General features: G+C 45.2%; 1 protein-coding gene across 1 annotated transcript in view; it reads right to left on the reverse strand.

Annotated features, from left to right (window-relative positions):
* Positions 1 to 13,625, reverse strand: part of gogo (golden goal) — a 211,730-nt gene that overhangs the window by 70,980 nt on the left and 127,125 nt on the right. The window contains 5 exon segments of the mRNA XM_071665505.1: positions 2,270 to 2,436; positions 2,902 to 3,077; positions 4,328 to 4,925; positions 9,848 to 9,970; positions 11,383 to 11,706. Coding sequence (XP_071521606.1) covers positions 2,270 to 2,436; positions 2,902 to 3,077; positions 4,328 to 4,925; positions 9,848 to 9,970; positions 11,383 to 11,706 — 1,388 coding nt within the window.

A 13,625-nucleotide genomic window follows, 5' to 3' on the forward strand; every position in this document is an offset into this window, starting at 1 on the left:
GCTTTTAAATCCCTCCCCCAACCACCCTCCTACCGACCCAGGATGCCATGCCCCCACCACCCCAATCCACCACCCCTCCCTCCCGACTTCCACCCCTACATACATTCAATGTCACCTCAAATTCCGTTCTTAGTACTTTTTTCTATTTCCTTCTTTTCCTCTCTTAAAAAAATCTATTCAACTCATTCTTCAAATATATTACCTGATGACACCCAACATCACCCGGATATTCATTAATAGCTTCGATGTTAAATAGACTATACTAAACCCGATTTGAATTCCAGCAGGGTAGACTCAAACAAATTACGCGCTGCCTCGTATTAAACGCCAGAACAATAAATTACGTTCGTTTCAGGAAGTTTTTTCATTAGTGTCTGGGCGGGATGTATGGGCTGTGTTGGCCTCATTACCTCAGCAGTTCAACCAAACACCTCAACACACGTACAACAAAATAAATAAATCAATTATCCCCAGCATGTGAATCACTTACAAATACTGTACCGTCACTCTGTAAGTATGGTAGGTGACGTAAGCATACGGTACGTATGTAATGATCCAGACGTGATATGTACTTTTATTGGAGATCAACATAAATATTTGGGGATCATTATGTACACAGGTTATTACTAATGAGCGTTCATGTTAGCTCCGGTTACATACAATATCGTTACGCGAACAACGACGAAATAATTATCTAAAGAATATAAAAAATAATATGTATCGTATAATTACAAATTATTATATATATATATATATATATATATATATATATATATATATATATATATATATATATATATATATATTATCCCTGGGGATAGGGGAGAAAGAATACTTCCCACGTATTCCCTGCGTGTCGTAGAAGGCGACTAAAGGGAAGGGAGCGAGGGGGCTGGAAATCCTCCCCTCTCGTTTTTTTTTTTAATTTTCCAAAAGAAGGAACAGAGAAGGGGGCCAGGTGAGGATATTCCCTCTAAGGCCCAGTCCTCTGTTCTTAACGCTACCTCGCAAACGCGGGAAATGGCGAATAGTATGAAAAAAAAAAAAAAAAAAAAAAATATATATATATATATATATATATATATATATATATATATATATATATATATATATATGCGTGTGTGGGCGTCTATATATATACATGTGTATGTGGGTGGGTTGGGCCATTCTTTCGTCTGTTTCCTTGCGCTACTTCGCTAACGCGGGAGACAGCGACAAAGTATAATAAAAAAAAAAAAAAAAAAAAATATATATATATATATATATATATATATATATATATATAATATATATATATATATATACATAACCACGTCCTCGACAGGAAAGGACGAAGTACACACAGCCTCTCATAATACGTCACGGGCACATTAGACGAGACGCCCCTGGGCCTGGTCGCTTGAGGGGGTGGGGGGGTGGGGTTCCCCGTCTTGGACAGGTAGCTTCCCCTTGTGATGACGTCGAGGGTCAGCTCTGAGGTGGACCTAAACACCCCCATCCTCCCATCCCATCCTAATGCCCGTCCATGATGAGTGTGGAAGGTCGGGGCGGAGGGAGGATAAGAGGAGAGAGGGAGGCAGCAGAAGATGATGATGGGGAAGTGGAGGAGAGATGTTAAATACGAGAAGAGGAATATGAGAGAGAGAGGAAGGGAAGGGTACGGAACAGGATGGGAGGGGAGGGGAAGGAAAAGAAGAGAAGCGGGGAGGCACTGAGGAGTAAAGAGAGAGGGGAAGAGCGAGAAATAACACAGGCAAGAGATGGGTGGAGGGGAGAGTAGCAGGGGAGAGTGGTAAGGTAAGGCAAGGACCAGAAGAAAAAAAACTACTAATCCCTGATAATCGCAGGTTCACCCGGGCAGCTGCTGGTCTCCTCCCACCCGCAGGGACATGACCGTAATCATCATCATCATCAGCCGCTGCTGCTGCTGCTGCCATGTGCATACCATTTCGACAGAAGCTGGCCTCCTCCTCCCCACTGCTGGACGAAAACGACAGCCTCATATAAAAATGAGACTCATAAAAGTATCATACGACCAGGAAACGTATAGACTTACGACACAAGAACCCAACTTATCCAACTTATATCTATGAATTTTTGGGGGGTGAAGCTTAAACCTCCCAGCGATCGAGCACGACCCGTACGGGGGACATGGAACACTGCCATCAGTTCCTCCTGTACAACGTAGTGACTCACTTCACAACTCTGGTCCACCAAGACCTTGTTACATACTGAGTGGTTGTGGACAGTGGGGAAGAGGAACACTCACTCTTAGGCTTGTAGTAGGGGACGCACTTCCTCCTGACCTCAGACACGGCCTTGGACCTGGCCGTGTTGATGTACACGAAGCAGTAGTCGGTGGCCTCCTGGTCGAAGATGTGGCAGGGGAAGGCGGCCGAGTGCCTGCTTTTGATGACCCGCTGCTCGGACACGTACCTGCAGGTGGGGGACGGACCCGTCAGAGATGATACCAAAGGCAAGGAGGGGAACACGCCTCACACGCTGAAGGTAATGCATCACTTACGGAGAAAATATGTATAAGACAGACACATGAAACTCTATTGTATTCTAAGACCTATCGTATTTATATGCTACACACACACACACGTCACAGGGTATGGGAGTGAGGGAGGAGTGTTAGCGTGGGTGTGGGGAGGTATGTGAGTGAGGGAGGTGTGCGAGTGTGGGAGGTATGGTGAGTGAAGGTGTGCGAGTGTGGGAGGTATGGTGAGTGAAGGTGTGTGTGGGAGGTGTGTGGGTGTGGGAGGTATGGAAGTGAGGGAGATGTGTGTGTGGGTGTGGGAGGTATGGGAGTGAGGGAGGAGAGTGAGTGTGGGAGGTATGGGAGTGAAGGAACGGAGGAGTGTGAGTGTGGGAGGTGTGGCCATGTGACCTACTCACTTGTCGATGGTGGGTGGGTTGACGGAGGTGACGTTGGCCCGGATGCGGGCGTACACCCTCACCTTGTCCATATCGCCCACGCACGATGGGTACGTCACCTGCACGCCCAGAGAGCCATGACACGGGTGGATGTTGGCCGCCCTTACGTGCAAGGTGAACAGCTCGCTCCACACCACCTGCCGGACGCCAGAAATTACCGTACACACACACAGAGAGGTACGAGATATGGAGTGGGAGGTAACAGCCTACAGCAGATCCTAACCTTACGTGGCGGGGTAAGTGTGACTCCAAACATAGCAGCAGATGGCAGGAGGGTGTGGCATAACGCTCACACTCACCAGCAAATACAGTACGTGTCTCTGGCCTCTACCTCACCGTCATACTCACTACTGAGCAAAACATGTGCGAATTTGTGGACCCACAAGGTGTAGCGGTTAGCGTTGCCAACCGCGACGCACTCGCGGGCCGCCCAGGGTCGAGTGTATGGGTTCGAATCCTGGTGGCCGCAATTGGTCCACAGTCATTCCAGATGTTCATCCTACCAAGGGGGTTGTTCGATAAAATGGGTACCTGGCTTAGGTTTCGGTGTGTGTGCCAGGAGCAGATGAGGAAAAGCCGCATTCGTTTACACGTAGTATCGAGTTGTCATGTGTAATGCACCGAAACCACAGCTCCCTATCCACATCCAGGCCCCACAGGCCTTGGTCCATGGCTTAACCCAGGCGCTCCACATGCCCTGGTTCAATCCACTGACGGCACGTTAACCCCCGTATACCACATTATTCCAAATCACTCTATCCCGTTCACGCCTTTCACCCTCCTGCATGTTAGGCAGCAATCGCTCAAAATCTTTTTCACCCCATACTTCCAACTCCAATTTGGTCTGCCCGTTCTCCTTGTTTCCTTCACTTCTGTTACGTATATCCTCTTTGTTAAACTCTCACTCACTCATTCTCTTCATATGCCCAAACTTTCAGAACACCCTCTTCTGCTCTCTCAACCACAATATTTTATATTTCCACGCATTTCTCTTACCTTTTCATTACTAACTCGACCAAACCACCTCACGCCACATAGTGTCCTCAAACGTTTCATTTCCAACACATCCACTCTCCCCCGCACAGCCTTATCCATAGCCCATACCTCAGGTCAGGTTAAAGGTCATCTCAAATCATTCCCTCCCTCCGACACCACGAGCTTTTAAAGAGGTCAGGTCAAACAACAGTAACGTTTATCCCCACTCTATGGAGGGAGACATAACAACACAGACGTAGTTATTTCACTGCATCAGGTTATAGCACAAGGTTGATGACCGAGATGTGCTGGGAGACAGGAGAGAGAGAGAGAGAGAGAGAGAGAGAGAGAGAGAGAGAGAGAGAGAGAGAGAGAGAGAGAGAGGCGGGGGGGACATGCCCCAGGCACTCACCGTGAACCACTTGGAGAAGGCGATGACGGGCGCGGTGCGGACGTCCGTCGACAACCTGACGCTGTAGAGTCCCGCCAGTCCTATGGTGTCGCACCGGAACCAGACCGGATGGGGATCGTAGGTGTACAGCTCCCGCAGCTCAACCCGCCCGAGCAGCATGGCGCGGCCGCCCCACGCCCACGACTTGGCCCGCGCCCCGGAGGCCACCACCGCCCCATCGAAGGGCTCGAGCTGCACGGAGCGGGGCCGCCGACCCCGCCACTCCCAGTACCTGTCGTACGAGTCCTTCCTTCCTCGTCTCCTCTTCTTCTCGGCTCGGCTCTTCTTCCTCAGCTTCCTCCGCTGGATCCGCTCCTTGTGCCTCCTAATCCTCTGCTTCCTCAGGAAGCTGATGCTCTTACTCTCCTTGATGAAGGACCAGGGCTTCCTGTGCCTGCGCCACGGGGGGGTGGCGGCGGCGTCGGTGGTGGTGATGGGCGGGGTGGTGGTGGGCGTGGCCTGCATGGCGTCCCCGCCCACAGGGACGCCGTGGTAGAGCAGGTCCGCCCACACCTTGAAGGTGATGGCGCTGGTCGGCTTGCACATGAAGCGGGTGAAGCTGCAACAACAACAACACTGGAGACAAACCACAACACCAGGTAACTGTGTTTACAAAACTTTATACACGATTATGGACGCTGTAGCCTGACACACACACACACACACACACACACACACACACACACACACACACAACAACTGTCTCAAGAAACCTACAAGAAAGAGGAGAGAGAGAGAGAAATAAGCCTATCGACAATACAAAGCACGTAGTGGTCACAGCGTAGCCTACCTATTTCGCACTACTCTTCTCGGTTGCCACACACACACACTGGAAAGCTGTGTGAAGACAAAACACGGTCGGGATATTATAAACTTTGATGTTAAGCCTTTTGGAGATATTCAACGACGTTCTTGTAGATTTAAGTCCACTGTTTCTACCATATTATGGTTTTAATCCTAGAATGTGTTATCTAATTCCCTTTATCTGGTCCTCCATATAACTATCATCCCATTCATTTTTTTCCTAACTTCGAGTGTTTTCAATCCTTCTCGATATCTCACGTGTTCCACTATTCCCTTACTGTTCCCTGTACTGTGTTTCTGAGCCACACTCTGGCTCACTAAGGTTGTCTCGCTTGGTGGATCATACGACACAGAACTCGATTTTGTTTTACATACAGCAATGAACGCTTCCCTCATCATAGCTCTATCTTATCTCGTCTTGAAAGATCTCAAAAGAATCATACCGCTCGCGACTTCAAACTATTTTTCCCCAGACTTTTTTCTCTTTTTTAATGTTATTCATTTAACGTGAACTTCAGATAATTTCTCACCCATACTAACTTACAGACTTTTTCAAAAAAATTCTTTGTTTATCAGACCGTCACAACCGTCACATAACTGGTACAATTCTGTCTGCTCAATTAGATCAAGTCGTTTCCTTTCGCCATTAAAATTTGTTGTCGTTTTCCATCACGTGTGTGTCTCCTGACCTTGTCACCTTCCCGCTGTATACATCATCATCAACAACACGAATCATCCATGGCGGACATGCTAATTCCATTGGCCCCTACTTCCTATATTTTGTTCGCGACCGATACTTTCTCCTTGACGAATTTACGCATTCTGTTCGCTACTGTTTTTCTTCTCTAAGATGTTCGCTACTGTTTTTCTTCCCTAAGATGATTAAATTTACTTTATCAACTGCTTCAGGAGAGTCAAGAGAGAGCTAGTTTATCCGTCAAAGTCATCGTTCCATGCTTTGGTAACTCGCATACGTTGCTAGGTTATGCTAACGACCGAGTCTGTTTACATGATGGCTGTCTCTGGTATCCTCTGTCTATTTTTCTTTTTAACGAATTTTTCTTATAGGACGTCAAACTCACTAGTCAAATAATTGCTTCAAGAGAAGCTTAGGTCCTCTAAATATACTTAGGGAAGTATACTTCACATATCTATGCTACGCTGCTCTTATAAAGCCTATGTGTAAATAAGAACAAGGTCGATTTTGCTAAAGGGATCTTTTCGTCTTTGTGGAACTACATCTGGTACCCCAGCTGGTCTCGGTGACCCACTTTTCCTTGATATCTCGTACTGTTGTCAATGTCGTTTTCTTTTTTAGTTACCTGAACATTCGTAAGATCGTTTTCTTCATATAACTTACCAACTATCTCTTTATCCCTTAAGCTGCCTGACATTTAACCATTAACATCCATATTTTCTTCTGATCATTTGCATTTCTTTCTCCCACTTTTCAAAACTCGATATTTTTTTACCTTTATCTATGCGCGAATGAAACTGTTGGGTTCATTATATGCTGATGATTACATTCTTCTAATGCAATCTTTGTTCCTTCCTGTGATGTTCCAATCTTTATGTCAGCTTTTCCTTATCAATAATCTTGCTAATTCTATCTTCTTGCCTACAGCTATCTTTAACTTATTCTCCTCTTCATCCACTGTTTTCTATCTTCTATCTTCATTTTCCACTATATCTTAATCTAATTGGTATCAGAGCAAAATATTTCTTTCAATATCTTTTAAAAACATTTATTTGAATTTACGTAGCTAGGACGCCAATAGATAAACATCTTGTTTACCAAATGGCGTCCTAGATACGCCTCTTCGTTGTACATCAATTGACTGTAATATTTCTTATATCTCCCCTGATGATGTGACTATCAAACGAAAGTGCACTTGGGAACTTATCGCGTTTCATTTCCCTATGGACTCACAGGAATATATATATATATATATATATATATATATATATATATATATATATATATATATATATATGTATATATATATATATATATATATATATATATATATATATATATATATATATATATATATATATATATATGTATATATATATATATATATATATATATATATATATATATATATATATATATATATATATATATATATATATATAATGCTGTTCTACCTTGTTTAACTTGTATTTCGTCAGCTCTTAAAGTTTCATAATGCTGAAGTCCGCTTCTCTTTCTGAAAACCTATAATTGCGCTATGGCTGTCACATTCATAGGAATTATACTCTTATATTTAGTGTATTCATTAAAATAATCAGCTTCCATCTTTGTATTTCATGTCAGCAATAATCGTCCCACGTACACGCACACACACACAGTTACATGGAGTAATTAAATATGGAGTAATTATATTTGTTTCTATCTTTGTCAAACGCGGGAGACAGCGACAAAGTATAAAAAAAAAAAAAAAAAAAAATCTTTGTCAAGTCATTGTTGATGGTTTCCTTGTTAACATTCCCCGAAGTTGCGGGATCTCTTATATTTTTTCTAAAAAAAAAGAAAAGTTTTCGTCAATATATTAACCATATCTTTTTTTTATGTTAGTATATACACTATCATAATTTGTTGCTCATGTATCTACTATCATTTTTGGTTAACGTATCCACTATTACTCTTGTTACTGTAGTCACTATCAATATTTCGTTCAATTCTTTTTAATGTATCCATTATTAATTTTCATTACGGTAACCACTATCAATCTATCTATAAAAATATCTGGTGCAACTATCATTGTGGATAACGTAATATGACCAAAGGGGATATGATTAACGACGTAGAGCAGTGTGTTCCCTTTGCTGACTATTTGCCTAATGCCATGTTCACAGTCTTTTGATTTATTCTTTTATCTAGTATATCTCTCACATTCTCATTTCTCTTGTTTTCTGCTCTCATTATTCTACACCAATCTTCCCATTCATAATTATCTTCTGTCACCTCATATTACGTTTTTTTAACCTTGGTGTTGCAGCTTACTAATTAAAACATGCTTGTACATAGTGAAGGATGTTTATCCTACATTTACTCTCAAATCTACACATATTGATGAGATAATGTCCAGATATCTTTTAAATATTTTGATCTACTCTGCAATTCCTTCTCGGTATTCGTACATTTTATGCCCCACATATGAAATTTGTTGTATGCGATCGATAGATTCATTTCTTTAAAAAAAAAAAAAAGAACCCGGGCTAGGAGCACTCATCCCCTAGGTAAGGTCAGGTTAATTAAATTAGAACGTATACCACCGAGCATCAAAAAATCTCTGTGGGGCTGAAAATGTAAAAATCACCCATTTTCTTACTTCCTCTAGTACACACTTCACTATCCTCACTTATATTAATCATCCTTCTCAGTAAGTATTCTCTCTTGTTCTCTGCCATTTTATAATTCGGAATTTACCTGCTGTGAGTAATGAAATGTTGACCTTGAGGCATCTTTTCCTTCCATCACCCGCCTACCAACATGGCCGAAGGTTTGTTGATGTTTGCACACCTGATTACCTCCGTCAGCCGCCGCGGCCTCCGGCGGCCATCTTGGATTTTCAAATTTCAAAACAACTTTCCGATTTTTTTATTTATTACAATAGTTCTCTATCGCCTTCCCAGATATATTCTATATACTTTCAACTAGTGTTACGTCTGTTTGGTATCTGTTCACATAACCTCTGCCCGTGTCTTGTCCTGCACCATGTTAGTTTATATATAAACCAGTATTAATTTATTTGTATGTCGCCGTCTTATTTACCACAGTTATATTACAACGCCAGGATAACATGGTATCATCTTTTCCCACGGCTGTAATCAACGTATCTTGGAGCACAGAGAGAGAGAGAGAGAGAGAGAGAGAGAGAGAGAGAGAGAGAGAGAGAGAGAGAGAGAGAGAGAGAGAGAGAGAGAGAGAGAGAGAGAGAGAGCATGCACACACATAAAAACCTTTCTAGAGCGATAAATACTATAACGCACACACAAGTTCGCCTAAAAATACACAGAGTATTAATGTACCCCCACACACGACAGTCTCACACCCTCTCCCGTCCACACCTCCCACGATCATCATGTCTACTCACAAATCTATTACTTATTTCTGTTAGTTAAGAACTCCCCTTCTCTCTGCACAACCAGCCCCCACTACAATCATCCTTCTGTCTCCTCCTCCACACAAAACAACCACTGCATTACCACCACCAACCCCACACCCCATCCTCCCCCTCCACATATACCAGCCACTGCATCATCCTTCCTCCTCCCTGCCTTCCCCTCCACATAAAGCACCACGACATCATTCCTCCCCCCTCCATAAACAGAGGCCATAACATCTTCATACACATCAAACCCAGCCTCCCCTCCACATACCTTCTCCCCGAGCCTCCCCCTCCACATACCTTCTTCCCCAGCCTCCCCCTCCACATACCTTCTCCTTGAGCCTCTCCCTCCACATACCTCCTCTCTAGCCTCCCCTCCACAAAGTACCCCATCCATCCCCTCCACATACCTCCCCCAGCCTCCCCCTACACATACCTTTTCCCCCCAGCCTCCCCCTCCACGTACCTTCTCTCCCAGCCTCCCCCTCCACACACACACACACACATACACACCATCTATCACCACATCCCCCTCCTCCTCCTCCTCCTGCAGACGCACCTGAGGTCGACGCGCACGGCGCTGCTGTAGGTCTCGAGTCTGGTGGGCACGTCCAGGGTGACGCGCGGCCATGACACCTCCACCTCTCCGCTCTCAGCCAGCACCACCGACCCGCGCTCCAACCTGCAACCACCTCCACTCCGTCAAATACAGCGCTTCCTCACCTGCACCTGCTGTACGCAGTGAGTGTGTGTGTGTGTGTGTGTGTGTGTGTGCAAATATTCAGCAGAATGATAACACTTCGTTGCAACAGCAGAACAAGGCAGTCGCAGAACATGTCCTCGAGTAAGTTTTGACCCTTAGAGATATGACAGTCTACCGATGAATGGATTGTAAACACTCAAATCTACCTGACACTCGTTAATCTATACTACTCTCAACATTTCACACAGAGGCAATGCCCTTGAATGTGATGGAAAGCCAGTTTTATAAAGGAAACTTAATTTCACGCAAGACTCGAGTGGTAATGAAATTGTAAGAGACACAGGAAGATGACAGGTCAGATTTGATCCCTAAGTTGCAGGCGATTCAGGATGGGAGACTGGAGAGGGTGAGCCAGGACCCACCTGAAGCAGTGTATCCCTCCCTGTGAGAGGACAGGGTGATCCAAGACCCACCTGAAGCAGTGTATCCCTCCCTGTGAGAGGACAGGGTAAGCCAGGACCCACCTGAAGTAGTGTATCCCTCCCTGTGAGAGGACAGGTTAAGCCAGGACCCACCTGAAGTAGTGTATTCCTCCTTGAGAGGGGACAGGGTGATCCAGGACCCACCTGAAGCAGTGTATCCTTCCCTGCGAGAGGACAGGGTGAGCCAGGACCCACCTGAAGCAGTGTATCCTTCCCTGTGAGAAAACAGGGTGATCCAGGACCCACCTGAAGCAGTGTATCCTTCCCTGTGAGAGGACAGGGTGAGCCAGGACCCACCTGAAGTAGTGTATCCCTCCCTGTGAGAAAACAGGGTGATCCAGGACCCACCTGAAGCAGTGTATCCTTCCCTGTGAGAGGACAGGGTGAGCCAGGACCCACCTGAAGTAGTGTATCCCTCCCTGTGAGAAAACAGGGTGATCCAGGACCCACCTGAAGCAGTGTATCCTTCCCTGTGAGAGGACAGGTTAAGCCAGGACCCACCTGAAGCAGTGTATTCCTCCTTGAGAGGGGACAGGGTCATCCAGGACCCACCTGAAGCAGTGTATCCTTCCCTGTGAGAGGACAGGGTGAGCCAGGACCCACCTGAAGTAGTGTATCCCTCCCTGTGAGAAAACAGGGTGATCCAGGACCCACCTGAAGCAGTGTATCCTTCCCTGTGAGAGGACAGGGTGAGCCAGGACCCACCTGAAGTAGTGTATCCCTCCCTGTGAGAAAACAGGGTGATCCAGGACCCACCTGAAGCAGTGTATCCTTCCCTGTGAGAGGACAGGTTAAGCCAGGACCCACCTGAAGCAGTGTATTCCTCCTTGAGAGGGGACAGGGTCATCCAGGACCCACCTGAAGCAGTGTATCCCTCTCTGTGAGAGGACAGGGTAAGCCAGGACCCACCTGAAGTAGTGTATCCCTCCCTGGACCACCAGGCCGCAGGGGAATATGTAAGTGAGCTTGTCCATGTCCTGCGACACCCGGTACGTCCTGATGGCCCTCACGTTCCCCTTGGCAAAGAGGGAGAGCGTCAGGTTCCCCGGTACTCTGGGCGGCGGCGCTGCCACGTCTCCCCCGGCTGCCAGAGGGTCCAGGCTCTCGTTCTGGAAGCCCTGGGTCCGCAGTGGGCAACCGTCGTCCATGCCGGCCGCGTCCTCCTGACAGGGGTCGCCTGGCGCCAAGCTGGTGACGTTGTCCGCCTCCCACAGGTACAATGGGGCGTCCGTCCTGTTGGGTAGGACACAAGTGTACAAGTTATATAAAACCATCACCAATATGGGTGGAGCGGTGCTCATGCATCATACAGTCGACACAGTGAGGTAAATCATGCATTCATACAATACACTTAGGCTTGAAAGGTACTCTTAACCCCTTAAACATAACCCTAACTTAAAGAGGTAAGAAGACCTTAAGAATACTTATAATGGCCAGTAAGCTGGGGATGCGCGGGAGTGGAGACGAGGTGACAGAGACTCACATTCACACCAACAGAAAACGGGACTATGAAAGCCTATCACCTAACTGTATAGGACTGGATTCTCCATGACTGATTTACGTAAATGAATCGCCTGCTGGTCTGGCTGGAGTCATGGGTGAACATGTGTGTGGATGTTATAACTTACATGGTAAATAAAATGTGTATGTGACTGTGAAGACGTAGATATACATTGGACAAACTCCAGCTTAAGTCATACACACGGTTAATGGTGAAATGGAACAAATACAAAGTGATAAATATGAGACAGTGAAATCACACCATTTTATAACACCACACACACACACACACACACACATACACACGGCAGATGAAAATCCAAAACTCTCCATAAATTCATCAAAAGTAAATTGTTCGCAACAGAAGAGAATCAGAGGAAGAGTTTTAGAGGATGACGTAAGGAGATGTGATGTGAGGAACTGAATGAAAAGATCAAAGGTGTTTTCACAGTGGAAGACACTGTTACCCCCAACACCACTGCAGCGAGACGGAGAGCAGGTCTTAGCCAGAATGAGCTATCTAGAGAAGACATTAAACTAAAAGGTTTTGACCCACACAAGACTCATGGTCCTGATGGCATTTCACCATATATATGCTGTAGACGTGTGGCAGATAATTTTGACACACTGTTTTAAATACTGTTCAAGATGTAGCTGGGGAAAGGCAAGGATCCACGGTAGTGGAAAAGGGCATTGCATACCTATCTATAAAGACTGGAGAGAGGGCAGAGGCTCTGAACCACAGAATTGGTCTCCCTAACGAGCGACGAGAGTGGTCAGTATGGTACTAGAAAAGATGATCAGAAAGCAAATGGATGATTTCCTACCCAGGAGAGGTTACCCAAGTGTGAGGCAACACACCTCAAGGGAAAGGAAGTCACACGTAACGAACTCTCAGGTTTCCACGAGAGAGTGAGCTCTGTTGTAGACAAAATGGAAAGTTGGGTATATCGTTTGTATCTAGACTACCAGAGGGCATTAAGACTGTACCGCATGGGAGGCTGATTATCACAAAGGCTAGATCACTCACTAGGCAGGAATAATGGATAAACTCCCTCGATGGATAGAAAGGGATAAATGATCCATGTCAGTTAAACATTCTCGAAATGTGCTGAGGTCACCAGGGGAGGGTGAAATAACATCATATGATGATGTTACTATTATGAATCATCATTTATCATTAATATTACTATAATCATAATTATCATTATCGATATTACTACAATTATTATTATTATCATTAGTTATTACTATCATTATCGTTATCATAAAGAATGAGACTCACAAGACGAACGGAAGGAGCCAAACATATCACCAGCAACTCCAGCACCACGACACACACAGACACACACACACACACACACCCAGTCCTCACCACCACCACCACCAAACATGTCGCACGCGACAGGAGCAAAAAAAAAAAAAAAAAGTTTTAAACACACGAAACCAATAAACATATTCTATGGTCTGGATGGATGGTAACAAAACGACAATATGTCTTCATTATTATATACCATAGTTTCTAACAGCCAACACTTGCCTGTTCTAGTGTGTGTGTGTGTGTGTGTGTGTGTGTGTGTGTGTGTGTGTGTGTTTTCTATGAAGCTACGACGTTTCATATACAGCTGTTGTACCCCCGCCCTGGCGCTCCC

The sequence above is a fragment of the Panulirus ornatus genome, chromosome 10, assembly GCF_036320965.1.
Source record: "Panulirus ornatus isolate Po-2019 chromosome 10, ASM3632096v1, whole genome shotgun sequence".
Classification (NCBI taxonomy): Eukaryota; Metazoa; Arthropoda; class Malacostraca; order Decapoda; family Palinuridae; genus Panulirus; species Panulirus ornatus.